The 19,668-nt window shown below is 42.0% G+C and overlaps 1 protein-coding gene across 1 annotated transcript in view; it reads right to left on the minus strand.

Annotated features, from left to right (window-relative positions):
• Window positions 1–4,268: 4,268 nt before the first annotated feature.
• Window positions 4,269–19,668, minus strand: part of LOC147883386 (uncharacterized) — a 28,713-nt gene continuing 13,313 nt past the window's right edge. The window contains exon 6 of the mRNA XM_087399319.1: window positions 4,269–8,340. Coding sequence (XP_087255445.1) covers window positions 4,915–8,340 — 3,426 coding nt within the window. The 3' untranslated portion in view covers window positions 4,269–4,914. The remainder of the gene's footprint in view (window positions 8,341–19,668) is intronic.

Genomic DNA, 19,668 nt, shown 5'->3' on the forward strand with positions numbered 1-19,668 from the left:
TACTTGATAAGACACCTTGATATTTAATCTTTTATTCTTTTCGCTATAGGACTTAATTCCTAATTTTTCTTAACATTCAACCCTAATTTTTTCTTAACTGTTATATATGGGCTTTACCCTGCCCTTTCTTTTATTGCAATTACACACTTACATAATTTTTTCTTCTTTAAATTATTTTTGCTATAGGACTTCATCCCTAATTTTTGTTAATGACCTATTTAATCTTGTATTCTTTTCGCTATAGGCTTGCCATAAAATAACCACATGCACCATCATTGAGTTGTAATTCAACATAGATCTGCCGCTTCACCTTGAGTATATTTCTACTCTCCCAATCAAGCTCGTTCTATTTCCCCTTTTCAATCTTGTTGCACCAAATGGAGTAAACAACACCTTGGGATCCTATGAACAAGTTACAACCACTACTATTGGCTTTGATTGTACCTTCAATATCTCTGGGTCATCAGGTTCTTTGTCCAATGGTTCAACCAGGACCATGTTGGTCTCAGGCTCATGTGATAGACCTTCTTGGTACTTTTTGAGACCTCTTTTTAATGCTTCAACCATTGGGAACTCATTATGATAGTGCCCTTTGACCCAAAAATAGAAGCTTATAATCACACTTGGGGGTCTATGCCAATGTGGATGGGCGCAGGTTGAATGGATAATATCATGGGGTATCAAAATGCTATGATGTGATCATTTGTGGTGACAGCGGCAGCTGCAGAGTAGAGGTATGCCCATGATTTCTACACTTGCCACACTAGGCTCCCTTATGGAATCTCGACGTAGTGCTACCATTAGTTTCATGGCTAGCTTCTTGTTATCCTTCTTTGGGGCTTCATCCTAGTTTCTTCTCCACTTTTGATGATGACATTGATGCTATGTTTGGGCTGGAATATTGTGTATTGCTTCCAAATGACTTTTTGGAATTTTACTTCTTCTTATCTTTATCTAGTTTAGAATCCTTTATCCACTCCTAATGTGTCTCTACCTCTCATTTTGTCAAGCTAGTTGACGGTATGGATAGTGCCAAGAACTCCCTTGAAGTCCTTGTGTAGTTCTAAAACAAACTAGTTCATAAGCAATTGGTCATGGGGGCATGCTTCCTTGTTGATCCATTGTGGCAGGAAAAGGTTTAGAGTCTTTCAAGGGAATTTCATATTCATGTAATTGTATGCAGTTTTTACATGATTTACATCGACGCGACCATGGATAATTTCTCCCAATTTAACTGGATATGACCAATACTAGGACAACTACTACCGGTATGAGATTATTTTACCACCGATAACATATTAAATACTAGAAAATAAAAATGTTGTTGCCACTAAAAAAACTATAAATATGATAGTACATTAGGTGCGAAATATTACTTCTAATATTTGTCATATTGCTACCAATAATTGTCTTATAAACATTCATGTCGGTATTTTTCATATCATGGCTAACACTAGTAATAATTCTAGTACTAACACTTGTAAATTTAATATTACCAATAGTATTAGCAGAGTATTTATGGTACCAATAATATTACTAATGGTAATATTATTGACACAGCTATATAAGGACACCACTAGTTATTTTCCACTTCTTTGGATTTGAAGTCTAAGCCTACACTAGGGCTTGGCCTAAGAGGTGACTCCTAGTTCTTGTCATCATAAGGTGAGGGGCTAGATGGGACTACTTCTCAGTTGGAAGTTCTTGGAAACTCTCAAAGGGAGTTTTTTTTGCCATTTTTCATTTACCTACTTATCTCTTGCATGTATAAAATGAGCTCTATGTCATACTACATGAATGCATTTTTGCATTCTTTGATATGTGTCCACTTTCATGATTGCACTTTTGTAATAGTAACTCAAATCATTTCATACATTCATATGTTAGGCGTACATATAAAATTATGTGATATGTATATACCAGAAGTTGTCTAACGCATGGGATCTTGTGACTTACCATATGCAAAAGTTTTATGAGATCTTCAAACTTTTGTACATATGAGTTTTTTGAAATATGGAATCGAGTTAAATTTTAGGTAGCTCTAAGTGCAAGCCTAGTTCTATGTTGATAAATCGTCAATGCAAGCTATTAACTAAGTGCTATCAGAGAAATTGCTAGAGTAGATGAATAGCACGTCTAAGAGATAGATGGAGGGCAAAACAGAGAGCAAAAAAACTTGAAGACCAAGACTATAGAGGCAATGAAGTACGACACAGAGCCTCAAGTCTCTCTCCTTCTTCTTTACAAATAGAATCGGGGATCCATATGCCTCCTAGCCTCCTTCACGGTGGCAAAGCACGACCTACTCATTATGGTAGTTGATGACAGCCCGATTTGCTCATTACCATGTATGCCCTAGCACTATCTCAAAGTTGTCCATGACCACGATTAAGAATTTGGCCTTGCTGATGCTGCTCTCCCTACTTGCATGCTGACACCTTTTGCTATCCAAGCCACTTCTTGTCCAGGGGCATTAATGGTTTTCACCATCTTACCCTTGCTTTCTTTGACCTTGAGGCCTAACTCTTTAGCTTTGGATGGAATGATGAAGTTGTGGCTGGTATCATTGTCGACCGACGTAATGAACATGAGCCTATGGACACCTCTGTCTCTTTCATGGCTCCCAAAAGTTGGATCAGAGTAATGATCTATGAAGGCCTCTCTTGAAAAATGATGTTATGTGAGTAGATGACTTTGGAAGCTTTACCGTCGTACATCCAATAGGCTTTTACACTAAATAGATGTCCATATCCGATGAGAATGCACTCTATGGACTTTGGGTTGAGCTTCCTATGATGTTTGTCTGGAACATGTGCGAATGCCTTGCAGCCAAATATCCTCAGGTGAGAGATGTTTGGTCACCTACCAGTCTAGATTTCGGCTAGGGACATCAATTGGTCACCATAGAATGAAGACACTTTGAATATATGTTGCAGTCATGGCTGCTTCACTCCAAAATGATTGTGGGAGTTTGGAATGAGCCAATAAGGTGCGGGTTACTTCCATGATGGTCCTCAATTTCCTCTCGGCGCACGGGTTTTGTGAGGGAATATCTAGAATTGTTGTTTGACGAGTGATTCCATGTTCAGTGCAAAATGAATTGAATGCTTTCGAACAATACTCGCCACCTCCATCGGTACGAATTGTTTGTAATGGATTTCCAGTTTGAACTATCGCTTGATGAGATAATATTCAATCAACTTGCTCTTTTGCGCTAAAGAAAATACACCTTGGTGTAGGTGTTGTAGTCATCAAGAAAGATGAGGAGGTAGAGAGCCCCCTCTAGTGACTGCTTTTGCATAGGGCAGCTTATCGAAGTAGTCTAGCTCAAGAAAATCTTTCTGCTCGATGGCCATGAAGACTAGAGAAGGTTGTGAGATGTTGTTTCCCCATGACACAAGATTCATAGAATGGGTCTTCGATTGTGAGACATGGTAGCAATCCATCCACCATGTTGGAGCGTGCCAGTTTGGAGAGGCTCTAGAAGTTTATGTGGCCCAATTGCTAGTGCCACATGTGTATTATTCTAGACGACTTTGGCCACGAGAGCACTTTAATGAGGGGGACTCCTAGTCCTAATGGGTTATAGTCCATCGATTTGGATGCACTGGATAGGTGGAAGGGAAGATGTTTGATGAGAGTGTACCATGCAGCAATCATGTCAAAATTCAAGGGTGTTGCCTTGTGCTGCTAGTGCAAAAACTGAAATGAGGCTCTTGTGGAGCTTTGGTACATGAAGGACTTTATGGAGTGCCAAGTGTCGCCCATCAGCAAGATGTTAGGAAGGATTGGACCCACACACAAGTGATCTCGAAGGCCCCAAAATGGAATGCCTCCCAAGTTACTACTCTCAAGAGAGAAGCCTTACAAGAACGTGAATGAATGTATTAATGTCAATTTCGCTCATGGAATGAACTCGAAATGATGCACTAGCATGGAAAGAAAAAATCCCATGAGAACGCTTCGAGTAAGTGTCAATTCTCTTACACAATAGAGGCACAAGAGCTTCATGTAGATGCAAGCACTTAATTGTATGGAGCTAATTTGTAGGATTGCGGCAAGGTGATATGCCACGTCAGAATGACTGAAGGCTCAAGGCTACAGGGGTGAAGGATCCTGAAGGCATAGCATCTTGTATCATATGATAAAAACTGACACGAGATAAGAAAGCCGACCTTGAGTTTATTACAAAGTGTTAATGAAATCCATCAGTCCATATCCACACATTACAGTACATTTATCAAAATAGGTCTTGTTCAACCCTCCCAACTTCAAAAGGCTACAAATTCATTTAGCATCCTTGCTTGGTGACACCAATGGGGTAAATGTGTGGTTTTAAATGTCCTTTCAAAGAAGGGAATCTTGCAGATTTGATTGCAGATGATATTACTACCTGGAATGAATGCCAACATCTAAGCTAGACCTTCTGGCCATTTTTTACATGTAGGTAAATGCTAGAACGATTATGACTCTTCTGATTGGAGCCATGCTTAACATACTAGGGCTTGTGCCCCTTCCTTATGAACAGCCTGGATCTTTGAAGACACAAAAACTTGGGTTCTTAAAGACACCAAATTTAGCTTGATATGTTGTACATGCAAAATCTCAAAGAAAATTTCAGAATGTAAGAGTCCTCCATAAGTCCCTCGGCTGACTACCACCCTCACACCCCCATAGTGTAGGCACCCAAGGAGGGGCAAGCCAAACCAAGCAAAAGCCAGGAAAGTAAAGGTTTGTATTTATGATTATTATTAGTAGTGTAGCAGATAGAATAAGAATAGAAAATCTCTGCTGTGTTTGAAAAGGCGCTTTATATTTACCTTTTACTCCACCTTGGAACTGTAACTAAAAGGCACCTTCTCCTCTAGGCCACATTGCCGTTTGTTAGCTGGAAGTGAAAGTCAACAAAATCCTCTAGGTCAAGGGAAACTGACTGCGAGGCCGACTCTTACACCGCTTTCTCCGACTGGAGTCACCCCAAGCCCTGGTTCCTATACTAACTTCTCGTTTGCTTGGGCTTCCGCCTTCCTCTTCTTCAGGCAAATGCTGCTTTGAATGCTGACGTAAGGTCCCCTTGGATCCTTGCAACCGTGCTGCAATTGTTGCTCTTGAAGTGCGGCGACCTGTAGGTGTATGGAAGGCATCTTTTCCTATGTGGTTCACAGTGTTATTTCTCTCCAAATTTTCTCCACTTGCAGAATGCCCCCTAGTCGTGCCGAGTTTATTCAGGTATTTCTCTCGTATAAAACCTGTAGTGGTAGTGGGCAAATCATCGATTTGGTCTTCCATGGTAGCTCTTGAAAGCTTGCTTCTAATAGCTGTTACGTCTTCATGGCCTTCACTATCAGATTGTGACTCGCTTGACTGCTCCTGATCAATAGAATGATCTTTCCGGGTCAATGTGACTGAGTCAGAACAATCCACTCTTTTAGCCCTATGTCGAGCTCCCACTTTAGCTTCTTTTGGAAACTTTGAATGAGATCCCCGTCTGGCTCCATGTTCAGATGTTCCTAATCCACTGCATGGTCCACCTTGTAAAGGGATCAGTGGATTGCCTGCCCCATGCAACTGCTCCAGCTGTCTTGTCTTACTTGAAGAATATTCTCCAGGTCTGGGCTTGGACCTGTTAGCAAGTTTACCTTTCTCTTCCTTCAAATCTCTCTTCGGAGTTTGCAAAATCAGTTTAGGTGCAAAGCTCAGAAGTATTGTAGCAGCAAGATTGTCACTGTCAGAAGCCTGATCTGAATTTTCATCTGATGCATCAGTTGTTCCCTCTGGCTGGCTGTGAGTCATAGCAGGCCTTGTAGAATGCAAGGAGACACCTCTCTCTGCAGCAGTGGTTGTCACTGGCAGCTTGCCCTTCCCTGAACTTGAACTGGATCCTTTTTCAGAGTCTTTGTACAGTGCACTAGTGTCAATGACCTCAGACAGATACTTGACCTCTAGTGTTGAATTGCCAAGCATGTCTGTACCACGTGACCTTGTAGACATTTTCTGCATTGTTAACTGACTCGAACTGCTCATCAAGTCAGAGCCACTGCCTTCCCGTTTTGAGACATGTCCTTGTGGAGGGCTCTGTGTTAATGAGGCCAAGGTGTCCTTCCCAGAGGTAGTAGCAGCAACCCCAAGAATTGAAGCACTACTTGTGGTTGAGTCTGATTTGGGGCAATCCATTCTTGCTAGGGGAAATTTATCATCCAACATGCTTTCTACAATCTTGGGCAGCTGTTTATTCTTCAAATCATCTCTAGAATAGCCTGGTATCTCCCGCCTTGTTCTTTTGGCTTTTGCCAATAATATGTCATCATATTCTACTTCCCCTGCAGTGTGGTAGTAATCTTTGTCCAGTCTTTCCTGTCCAACAGTTGCTACATCATTGCCACTCCTCTCAAGATAAGCTGGCTCCAGTGGGGAATCTTTCACCAACTTGTCTAAACTCTCTTGGGCTAAAACATTCTGAGATTTTGGCTCAGGATCATATGCTTTACTAGTAGAAATCCCATTGTCCCCACATCCCTGTGGGCTAATCCTTTTTTCTGACAAGGAAGCGGTACTATTCAGATTAAGCAAATTTTGCATGTCTTTAGATGTCCATGATCCTGTAACTTTCAAGCCAGATCCTCGTACGAGCTCACTATCACAGTGATCCCTATATCCACTATTCCCACCCGTGACACTTCCTTCTACATCATCTCTACATGGTGCAGAACTGCTTCCTTGTCCTGACAAAGCAAGCCCTTGAATATCTTCTTTAATTTGGCAATCACCTTGAGCATCCTGGGGTGAAAGATGACCTGTACAAGACATTTTTTTGGCCTCTTTTTCTTCCATCCAAGACTTATTATTCTTAACTTCAACCTGCTGGGGAGCTGCAGCTCCACCTTGGTGCACACCAGATTCACACTCAGGTCTATGAAGTGGAGCCAAAGCATAAGAGACACTATAGGGCTCATGATCTCTGGTGCTCAATGCCACATTCTTACCTCCTGAATGAGATCCCGTTTTGTCTGAACCAGCTAGACTTCTTGAGGACATGAGGTGGTCTTCAAGGTTTTCATGTACCTTAACATCTTGCCCCTCTGTACAAGCAGACTGAACTGCGGAGGAAACAGCAAATTTAGTAGATTTGTAGTCTGCAGGCGTTGTATCAGTGATGTTCAGAGAAGCTGCATTGCTGATTTGTTCTGGCAGCTTTCTAGAAGGAAGAATATCTACTGTATGACTTTCAGAAACAGTTACTTTCAAGGGAGAAACCAAACTCTTTGGAGTATCAGTGGCATGCAAAGTTGGACTCTGCAATTTTCTATGTGCTGCTTTCATTCCTTCAACCTTTGCTTTCTCTAGCTTTGTCCCTGCAATGCTTGATGCATGATTTTCTGTTGTTACTGATTCACGGTTTGTCTCTCGCACTTTAGAAGAATCATGCAGACAGTGCTCTTTGGAAGCGGTTGTATTCAGTGATTTCCCATGACTCACTTTCTCAACAGATTCCCTCTCTGGTGAAGCCAACTTGAGTTCCATGCTGATTCCATCATTTTTCAGAACAAGCTTCGGGGGCTTTCTGAAAGGCGCTTTCTGAGGGACTGAAGGAATAGTTGAGTAGTGGTGTCCAAGACCTAGCATGTTCCAAGGACCAGGAACCTCACCTTGACCTCTTTGCAACCCGTCTGCCCCAAACCCTGCTTGAGATGCATCTGTGGAATGAAAACCATAGACAACTTGCCTTGGATAAAGACCTGCATGCATAGTTTGAGAAGATTGCAACCAAGATGCCTGGTTTGCTGAAGGAAACACTTGTGGCCGGAAAATAGCTTGCTGCTGGTACTGCGTAAACTGCATGAAAGGATTTTGTGAATACCAAAGGTTTGTGTCTGAATCTTGACTGTGCCCTTTCCCAGTTACTGTGCTGATTGTTGGAACAGCAAAGCCTGGACTTGCATGCCCTTCTGGAACTCTCATCTCCACCCCAACTGCTGGAACTACGGTGGCAAGTTCACAACCCTGTGAGTACATCCCAGGTGGGAACCATTTTGATTCATTTTCACCCTCTCTTTGAGATGAAGAAAAGACCCTCCTTTCTTGGGTTCCATCACCTAGCTCTTGAAATTTGTTTTCCAATAAAGCTTTGCCCCATTTACCATCAGTGCTTGAGGAATCTTCCTTTGGTGTTGATTTGTTATCCAGATGTTTGGACAGTTGGCCTTGCTGGACCTCTTTGGGAATGACGTTGTGTTTGGATGGATTGAATGAAGCTTCAGAAAGAACTGGTTGGGTGACGAATTCCTGCTTTTCTTGACTTGCAGATATTGCTGCCACTGGGTTGGCACTGACTTCTGATCCCTGCCGAAGAAAAAAAGGAATGAGGACTTAATAACTGAGGCATCAACTTCTACTGTGGATAAAATGAAATCTTCATTAAGTAAAAGAGAATTTAAAGGCTACATCAGAATTATCACCCTACAAATGAGAACACTTTCCTACATTAGATATACAAAGTAGCCTGCTAAAAGCTTATTATGTGTATCAATCGTCCTTTCATAAGCATGAAAATTTGACCATTTGACATTGGATAGCTTAGATACAGCTTATATTTCACATAGCAATCATGTTCATCGGATATGTAAATACAGGAACCACTATCTTGTGTAAAGACGGCCATTATTCTGAGTAGCCACATTAAGCTACACACATTTTTTGAGTGTGTACACATGCCTGCATGTGTGCAGGGTAAAACAAGTTTCATTTGAATACGAACTCAAGACAAGTGTCCCAGTTTTGGCAGTTGAGCATAGGTGGACCATGGCTGAGGCTAATTAGCTCCCAACTCAAGTATTCATCCACGAAAATAGCAGCTATACATGCACAAGCTTGTGTTTGTGCATAACTATCTATGCAATAGCAACATATGCATGAAAGGACCGTCAATTAAGCCCCCACTCAGGGATCTAGTGCATAAGCGACTTTAGTGGATCAATGACTGAGAGAGTCCCATACAGGCGATATCGAAGAATATGGCTGTATATCCTTTCACATGCCTCTCTCTCTCTCTCTCTCTCTCTCTCTCTCTCGCTCGCTCGCTCGCATGCACACACACATGTGCATACATACACATACTCCCGCGTGCACACCCACCCACAATGATATATGTATGCATGTATGTTGGGGCAATGGATATAAAATCTACATATATAAAGGCTATATATATATGTGCACGCAACTCAGAGAGACAGAGAGAGAGAGAGAGAGAGAGAGAGGAGATATGATATGATATCATTGTTTTAAAGTCCCTGTACACCCTTCAGGTCCATGGGACTGGTGACCGCTATAAAATGATAGTGGTTCGTTACTTCTGAAAATCTGAGAGAACCTTCTATATCGCTTGCTACGCTATGCTGCAAGCATATACTTAGCTACATGAGCTACATGATGTGTCATGTCCACGACTTTGTTGTGGTCCCCTAGGATTTCCTTAATGTAGACTCATTGCATTGCTGTTGTATTTTTCCGTAATGTGTGTGTATGCTTGTCAATGGAGGAGAGTATGTTTCTCACTTTCCCTCAGTGGGATAGATTTCACAAAGACTTGCATTCCCAAGGATTCTGTCTTATCCACCCACATCCATATATATGTATATGGAGATCTTATACATCATTATTGTACATATTATTTACAAATAGATAAATAATAAATATAAAAATATCCAACCTCATGCATACATCTATGTATGTGCATGTATGTATTCATGTAGTGTGTGTGTAGATATATTTCTTACCAAAAAAAGAGTGTGAGTAGATATATACGTAACACACATGCACGCACACACACGTGCGCGCAGACACACACGTTTTTTTGTTTTTTTTTTTTTGGGGGGGGGGGGGGGGGGGGGGGAGGGTGATCTGTGTATGTTTATATTACAAAAAGCAGTCCCAGTAAACATAGTAATCTATCTAACCAACACATAGGCAATCATAAAGGGATTGCCTGAGTGACCGGAAACAGTAAAACATGGAAAAAGTAGAATCTCCAAAGACTATAATTTATGTCTTTCCACAGAGTCCAGAGTGCCCAATATCGCACGCACGCACATACACACACACACTCTTACACTTTTTTGGTGAAATCCATGTATTACAATAAGCAGTTTCCAGAAGAGGAACATGCAATTACATCAGAAAATGGAATTATAAACAAGTAAACAAGAGAATCTATCTCACAAGCACATACACACATACATACATACATATAAACATAAATATTTATATACATATAAATATAAATATAAATACACACACACAAACATATTTGTATTTATATTATAAGAAGCAGTTCCCAGATAGGGACCATGCAACTACACCATCAAACGACAGCATTGTACGAGAAGTATGCTGGATAATCTAGCTGACGAGGACCCAAACAATCATGCCACAGAAATGTCAGGAAGAAATGATACTTGGCAGATTGCCAAATACCCATTCAAGCCTTGGTACAGCCAAGCCATTCTTATCATGGGTTTTCTACCCTTACTGAAACCCGCCTCTAATCACTCAGAGGGCAGTGGAACTAAACCTTTAATCACTTCAGCACTTATTTACAGCTCACAAAGCATATATCACAACCATTAACCATTGCATGATCACCATTTGGCATTTACCCATTTGTTTACAAACAAAACCACTGAAAAAGGGATGGAGGCTAGAATGCCCCTGCTCAACAAACATAGACAAGTCCACCCAATTGGCCCCAAACACCATGGCGCCCCTTTCGGTATTTCTTTATATTTCACAGTGAAATGATTACAAGTTGCATCTGGGAGACCTTCCCTACAACTGAGCACACAGCCCCAATTCACTGAGCCTTCGCAAGGCTTTTAAGCATAGAACACCATCACATAAGTGCACTTAACCCATAGGCTTAATCCAAAGGCATTCACTTTTCCGAGTGCAATTCCATTGGCTGTCCAGATGCTATCACACTGCACCCTAACCAAGTCCTCAATCGCCAAGAGGACATAATAGCCCATGCCCAACTGCATTCTCAGCCAAAGAGGAGTGCAATGGCATGAAGAAAGAGCATTTACAAGAGCCAACCAGCAAGAATTCCACTGAAAAATGCAAAAAGAAGCACTTATGTCGCGAAGAAGTGGGAGTTCTTGGGCTCAAAAGAAGCGTGCTTCAGAGAGGAATGCATTGAGAAGGTTTTGGAGAAGTTTCATCGCCGGAAAGTCCTCCAAAACTAAGAAAAACCAGTCAACCAACGCGTGGGACCACTTGAAATTCAACAGAAAGCTATAGCTTTGCAAGAGGAGAGGCCCAGGACGTTGTAGAAGCAAAAAGGTCTAGAAAAAGCCACTTTTGCAAATTTGACCAACAAAAGAAGTGCTCAACTCTGCCCGTTCTACCAAACGCACGGAGGGAAAAGCATATCACTGCGAAGAGGAGGTAGAGGGGAAGCCATCGGGCCAAACGAAAGTCGAGGAATCCAAACGGGTGAGGAGTTCTGAAGAAAAACGGAATTCAGCTGAAGGAGGCTGAAAAACAACTCCAAAATCTCAACACAGGGAGAAGATGAGAGAGAAAACCACACATGTGAAGTTTAGAAGACTCAGGAAGGTCCAAGAATGGCAAAGGAGCATGCAGAAGGTACTAGAGCCACCTGAACTCTAGGGAGGCCACTAAAGGTACATGGCCCTCTAGGGGGCTCATTAAAAATGCCACATCATCATTTGCCAACAACCACTCTTTTAATTCCTTGGAATGCCTTTGGGCCTAGGGATTAATTACGCTTATGTGCCGGGCACCATGCCACGTTTAATTACACATTATTAAGCCCACGCTTGGACTTTTAAAACCAAAGTTGTCACGGTCTTGTAGTATATTAAAGTACTTAGAATTTCACGCCCCCGTGACATACCCCTCTCTTGAAACAACAAACCACAGTTTGCTGTCCCAAAGCACAGAAGCGAGCATGAAATATATCATGAAAGAGTATACAAGAAAGCCGCAGCTATAGTATACAAAGACAGTGAAAATATAGCTAGGAGAGGCATGTATCCATCCATATACACTGCTCAAAATCTATGTGATCCTCGGCGATCAATAGTCAAGATGCATCAATATCCTGAAGTCTCACAGCAGAAATACTGTCAGCTCAGTATCTCGGATGAAACATACAGTGTCATCAAGCGACCTCATGAAATCACGGTGACCCGTCTGTACTGAGGGAGTGGAGGTGCTACCCCCCTCTCGAACACCAGGTAATGCTCCAGACGCTCGCTCTGCTGAATTACCTTTAGGAGCCTGGACCGCAATCGGCTCTAACTGAAAAGCATCAAGGTAAAGCTGCAATATCCCAGGTGAATCTACCAGTTCACCTTCCTCCATCCATTTCGCATCAAGTGATGGGTAATTTTGAAATTTTACCAAGTAGCGACGGATAACTTTACCCTTGAGCTTTCTATCTCTGTGTGCCAAAATCTGCTATGGGACCAGAATTTCATCCGTTGTTCCACTTCAGGCTGTACCTCATCAAGTAAATCCTTGGGGATATCTCCATGATATTGCTTTAACAAGCTCACATGAAAGGCATTATGTATCTTCCAATGCGGAGGCAACTTCAGCCTGTAAGCTACCTTGTTTATCTTTTCAAAAACCTGGAAAGGACCATAGTAACGCATGTTCAGCTTTGTGTATAACCTTTCCTTGCCTTTCTTTTTTTCAGGCTTGCCTTCTGAAAACGCAGCAAAACCCAATCACCTTTTGTGAATACCAATTCCTTGCGGTGCTTATCTGCTGCTCTTTTCTGCTTGTCTAGACTTCTTTGCGAGGCATATTTAATCTTCTTGTAAGCCTCTTCAAGGCTTTCCACAAAACGATCAGCTTCGAAGATTTTCTCTTTTGTATGCAAAATAGGAGGTATCTTCTTGGCACCTTCCACTATTTCAAAAGGTGCTTTACCTATGGATGTGTGCACCGTATTATTGTAAGCATATTCCAGCAAAAGCAAATAATGCTCCCATTTGCTTTTGTGGTCTGAGACATAGCATTTAAACATTTTTCTTGCTCCGATTGTCCATCAGACTGAGGGTGAAAAGATGACGAAAAATTCAGCGTAGTGCCCATATTTTCAAACAACCCTCTCCAAAAGAGGCTGGTCATCCTTAGATCTCTATCACTGATTATGGATTCAAGCATCCCATGATACTTGAAGACATGCTGCATAAAAAATTTGGCCATTTGATCTGCTGTAATTTTCTTTCTTACTGGCACAAAGTGGGCTTGTTTGCTAAACCTGCAAATTATTGTCCACAATCCATCATGTCCAGTAGGAGTACGTGGAAGATCAAACACAAAATCCATAGCTATGCTATGCCATGGTCTATCCTTAATTGGCAAAGGGTGTAACAACCCAAGTGCCTTCTGCCTGTCAAACTTTACTTTCTGACAAACCATGCATGTTCTCACATATTCTTCCACATCTTTCCTTAAAGATGGCCAATAAAAGTATTGCTCCACTGCTGTAATTGTTGCTGTAATTCCCCTATGTCCAGCATATGGAGGAGCATGACTTTCTGTCGCATCTGATCAGTGACACAAAGTCGTCCATGCATCAAAATAAAACCCTCTTTCAACATATAGTGATCATGCCTTTGACCATTAGAAAGCTGATCATAAATAGTTGAAAAATTAGCATCATTAACATACTGATCTTTCATCACATCTAACACATTGTTGTAAGCAATACTCACTGCTGAAACACTGGGTTTCTTGGAGACTACTTCACGCTGTGGTTTCTTGGAAAGTGCATCAGCCACGACTTTTTTGTTACCCAACACATGTACAATTTGAAAATGAAACATTGAGAGGAAGTTAGCCCATCTCATGTGCTTTTCAGATAATTTTCTCTACGTGAGAAAATATCTAAGTGACTGATGATCTGTCTGCACATAAAAATCAGCTCCAAGAAGCTAATGTTTCCATGTGGTCAAAGCATGGCTAACATTTCCTTCTCGTATGTCTACAAGTACAATTCAGCATCTTTGAGAACTCTGCTCTCATATGCAACCACTCTGCCATCTTGCATCAAAGTGCCTCCTATGCTGTTCCCACATGCATCACAAGTTACAGCAAAGGGTTTTGCAAGATCTGGCAAGATAATAACAGGTTCAAAACACAACTTTTGCTTCAGTTGTTCAAAAGCTGCATTTTCCTTTGATCCCCACCGAAACAGTACAGCTTTCTTCTGTAAAGCATGCAAGGGAGAAGCAATTTCTGCAAAGTACTTTATAAACCTCCGATAGTATGAATACAACCCAAGGAAGCTTCTGACTTCATGCAGATTTTTCAGAATTGGCCAACTCCTTATGGCCTCAACCTTTGCAGGATCCATCTTGACTCCATCCTTTGACACTATATGACCAAGAAAATGAATCTCATGCATAAAGAACTCACTTTTCTTGGTGTTTATTAACAGCTTGTATCTTTTCAACTCTTGAAACACAATAGTAAGGTGTTTCTTGTGCTCCTGCTTATTTTTAGAGAACACAATGATGTCATCGAAGAAAGCGCCCACAAACTTTCTGTGTGCTCTAAAAATTATGTCAGTCAAACCAAAAGGCATCACAAGGAACTCATATAAGCCAAATGAAGTGCGGAAGGCAGTCTTGTAGACATCTTCAGGCCGTATCCTTATCTGATGGTATCCACTTTTAAGGTCAATACGACTGAACATTGAGGAACCTTCCAACCAATCCAATATATCATCAATGCATGGAATTGGAAAACGGTTCTTAATTGTGACTTTATTCAAAGCCCTATAATCAATACACATTCTCCAACTGTCATCCTTCTTTTGCACAAGCAACACAGGGGAACAGTAAGGAGAATTACTTGGCTGTATTAATTCCTTTTCCAAGCGTTCCTTCACTTGTGACATTATCTCTTCCTGTTGTGCCTTACTGACACGATAGGGAGGTATATTAGGCGGTGAGCTTCCTGGAATTATATCAATTTGATGATCCTCGGGCCTCTTGGGAGGTAATTCTTGAGGAAGTGCCTCTGAGAAACAATCCTGAAAATCTGAAATAAAAGCAGCCCTTTCTCTATCTAAAGCAGAAAGAGTAGAGCCTTCTTGAACTGGTTGGCTGTTCTCTTTGACAAAAATCAAGTACGCTGAAATATGATGCTTTATTACATTGGAAATACAAGAAGCTGAACCTACAGGGATGGACTCTCCTTTCAACTTTACATCAAGTACATGATTTTTGCCTCTATGAGTTTAAGAAATCTTCTTGTTTCTCATCTGCACATCAGCCCCCACCCTGTACATCCAAGGCATCCCAAGCAAAGCATCACACTCTGGCAAAGGCATAATGTAGAAGTCCTCTGCATCTTGATATCCCTGGATATGCATCCTCAACTTGCCAATGATAGGAGTGACAGGGGTGTTGAGTTCAAGGTTGGCCATATCACACATGCCGGATGGCCCCATTCCCTCAGGCTTGATGCCAAGCCTTCCTGCCATATCAGGAGTTATGAAATTCGCCTTTGCCTCAGAATCAAAGAAAAACAAACATTTCTGATTTCTGATTTTTCCCCATGCTCTACACATCTCAGTCTTTTTCGTTTCCTCTTCATCGTGTACATGTGGCAAACTCCCAATCACATTTGGAAGAAGTCCTGCGGAAGGTTTAGGCCTTTTGCCCTTCCAATCAGCCTGTTTATCCCCATTCTTATCATCATCTGACCTGTCTCTTTTCTTGGATGGGCAATCATAAATGCGGTGTCCCTCTCCTTTGCATATAAAACATTTGTTTTGCTCCATGAGTGACTTTTTCTCTTCATCAGATAACTTGGTACGGGGCTGTTTATTAGGCTGTCCACGCCTTTGACCAGCTTTGAATTGGGCTTTTCCTCCCTTTTGAAACAATCGTTTGCCATAATTTTTATTTTCAAATTTGATGTCCTTATCCTGGTGTTTGGCAGCCCGTTTATTGTCTTCTTTCTTGCTGTCCATAAAGCCCAAATTTTTCTCCTACATCCATGCATATGCTGTCCTTGCATTCTCAATTAATTGAGTCAGAGAACCCACCTTGGTTTTGATGCAATAATCACGTAGCTCACTAGGCAATCCACAATAGTACCTCTCCATTTGCTCTTTCAAAGAAACATGCCTGTAAGAGCTTAATGGCAGCAAAACACCCCAAAACCTCTGGGTGTAATCATCAAGATTCTTGCAAAGTTTGTATGACAAGTCATGCCAGTGTGAAAGTACTTCAACTTCAAAAGTTGGAGTAAGCCAAGTAGAAGAGAACACTTGCTTAAATTCTAGCCAAGTAGCAGGTGCATCTCCATGAAGCATAATGTTGGTGTACCACTTAAGTGCATTGCCTTTCAAAAATGTGGCAACCTTCCTCATCTTGGATGCTTCTGTAAACAAAACCCCAAGAAATGCAGCATCAAACTGTTGAAGGAATGTGAGGGCTTTGTACCTGTCCTGTACTCCATTATATGTCTGAAACTTGACATGAGAACCACCATCCTTAAATTCTTTATATACATTTGATATTCGCTGTCCCAAAGATGGCTGTATTTTTGCAGCATTCCCTTCACTAGGGAGAGCCATGCTTGGCTGAACATTAGGCATGGGAGCATATGCTATGGCTTGCATGCCTGGCTGCATTCCCAGCTTTCTATGCCCAGTTGGCGATGAAATCAACATAGCATCAAAGATAGAATCTGTACCAAAATATTCAGGTTGCTGCCTCAAATATGGCTGAGGTGGCTGCGCCACATTTATGGACTGCACATTATTATTTTGAGGAGTAGAAGTACCCAAACCAAGGCCTTGTGCACATTTATGGACTGCACATTATTATTTTGAGGAGTAGTACCCAAACCAAGGCCTTGTGCTGGCTGCTCATACTGTTGCACTGGCTGTACTTTTTGTACCTTTTTCTCAAGTGCTCTTTTGGAGGATTCCTCTCTCTTGGAAGTCACTGAGTCATTTTTTATGGCTGTCCCTCATGGGAAACTGATGCATGAGTGTGCGGTCCGCCATGAGAAGCTGATGCATGTGTGTACTCACTCTTTCCGTGCTTGTGCTTTCTTGATTTCTTCTTCTTCTCGGCATTTGTTTGCACAGCCAAATTTTGAGTCAATTGAGTCAAAGCAGCCACTGCACTTGCAAGCTGTGCATTTAACATAGTAGCATCATCTAACTCATTGCTAGAACTACTATCACCATTGAGCTCAATTGTAGCTTCATGTGTAGCCTGCTCAAAAGGCATTTGTTGTGCTCCCTACAGTTGTACACTAGCTGGATCATTAAGGCTTTCCTACCTTCTCCTTTGCGGAGTTGTAGAGCTCTCTTGCTCATGGGTACTCACCATGTTTATGGTTGTAATATTCAACTATCAAAAAGTGCAGCAAAGATATCCTCCCACCAAACTACCGAGGCCCATCTCTTGAGAAGAGTGTGTGGTATCCCGGCAATGGAACCAATGAAACCAGCCTCTAATCACTCAAAGGGCAGTGGAACTAAACCTTTAATCACTTCAGCACTTATTTACAACCCACAAAGCATATATCACAACCATTAACCATTGCATGATCACCATTTGGCATTTACCCATTTGTTCACAAACAAAACCACTCAAAAAGGGATGGAGGCTAGAATGCCCCTGCTCAACAAACATAGACAAGTGCACCCGATTGGCCCCAAACACCGTGGCGCCCCTTTCGGTATTTCTTTATATTTCACAGTGAAATGATTACAAGTTGCATCTGGGAGACCTTCCCTGCAACTAAGCACGCAGTCCCAATTCACTGAACCTTCACAAGGCTTTCAAGCATAGAACACCATCACATAAGTGCACTTAACCCATAGGCTCAATCCAAAGGCATTCTCTTTTCCGAGTGCAATTTCATTGGCTGTCCAGATGCAATCACACTGCACCCCAGCTGCACTCTCTTTGAGTGGTTTCCAAATGGCATTCACAAAGCTTTTCAAAGCTCCAAAATAAAATCAGCAAAGTACCCAATCAAAGAATGACTCATGTAGCACTGCCTAGGCACCTGTGAACCAAGAAAGAGGCGGCACACGAGGCCAACCAATAGCTTATGGCAAAAAGAAATTGCAACAGCAAAATCACAACTCACCAAGCCCTGAAAACTTGAACCAAGTCCTCAATCGCCAAGAGGACATAGTAGCCAATGCCCAATTGCATTCTCAGCCAAAGAGGAGTGCAATGGCATGAAGAAAGAGCATTTACAAGAGCCGACCAGCAAGAATTCCACTAAAAAATGTGAAAAGAAGCACTTCTATCGCGAAGAAGTGGGAGTTCTTGGACTCAAAAGAAGCGTGCTTTAGAGAGGAATGCATTGAGAAGGTTTTAGAGAAGTTTCATCGCCGGAAAGCCCTCCAAAACTGAGAAAAACCAATCAACCAGCGTGTGGGACCACTCGAAATTCAACAGAAAGCTGTAGCTGTGCAAGAGGAGAGGCCCAGGACGCTGTAGAAGCAAAAAGGCCCAAAAAAAGCCACTTTTGCAAATTCAACCAGCAAAAGAAGTGCTCAACTCTGCCCGTTCTACCAAACGCACGGAGGGAAAAGCATATCACTGCGAAGGGGAGGCAGAGGGGAAGCCATCGGGCCAAACAGAAGTCGAGGAATCCAAACGGGTGAGAAGTTAAGAAGAAAAACGAAATTCAGCTGAAGGAGGCTAAAAAACCAGTCCAAAATCTCAACAAAGGGAGAAGATGAGAGAGAAAACCACACATGTGAAGTTTAGAAGGCCCAGAAAGGTCCAGGAATGGCAAAGGAGCATGTAGAAGGCACTAGAGCCACCGGGAACTCTAGGGGGGCCACTGAAGGTACATGGCCCTCTAGGGGGCTCATTAAAAATGCCACATCATCAATTTCCAACAACCACTCTTTTAATTCCTTGAAATGCCTTTGGGCCTAGGGATTGATTACGCTTATGTGCGAGGCACCATGCCGCGTTTAATTACATATTATTAAGCCCACGCTTGGACTTTTAAAACCAAAGTTGTCACGATCTTTTAGTACATTAAAGTACTGAGAATTTCACACCCCCGTGACACTTACCAAACCATGATTACATAAACTATCAAAGCATGAAAGCCGTCACATGAAATGACGCTTCAAAAGACTGCTCCGAAGATCAAATTTTATGTACACACACTTTTTTGTGAAATCCATATAGCTTTATATTACAAAGAGCAGTCCCCAAATAGGAAACATGCAATTACAGCATCATTATAAGACAAGTATGCATGATAACACACACATTTTTTAGTAAAAGAAATTTTGCATTAAGAAAGCATTTAAATTCATGGCGGTCCTAGAGTGGGACAGCTACTACTCATAGCTAAAAACAGTAATAGAAAACAAGGCCTGAAGAAGGTCTCCAAAGGAATGAGCATCCTAAGAAACCAAAGCAAAGAAGCTCGAAAGTATAAGAAGAATCCCTGGACGGGCCTGGCTGCTTCTGCTTCTCCCCTCCCGCCATCTCCTCCTCCCACAGCCCCCTTTGCCTCCGCCGCCTCGCTCCCCCTCGCCGCCTCCCCCCTCGACCTCCTCCGCAACCTCTCTACCCCCCCTTCCCATCTCCTCTCGCCTACCCTCCCCACCTCTCCTGCCTCGTCTCC

Source organism: Dipteris shenzhenensis, chromosome 28 (genome assembly GCF_047967505.1).
Source record: "Dipteris shenzhenensis isolate YYH24624 ecotype China chromosome 28, Dip_SZ_1.0, whole genome shotgun sequence".
NCBI classification, from domain to species: domain Eukaryota; kingdom Viridiplantae; phylum Streptophyta; class Polypodiopsida; order Gleicheniales; family Dipteridaceae; genus Dipteris; species Dipteris shenzhenensis.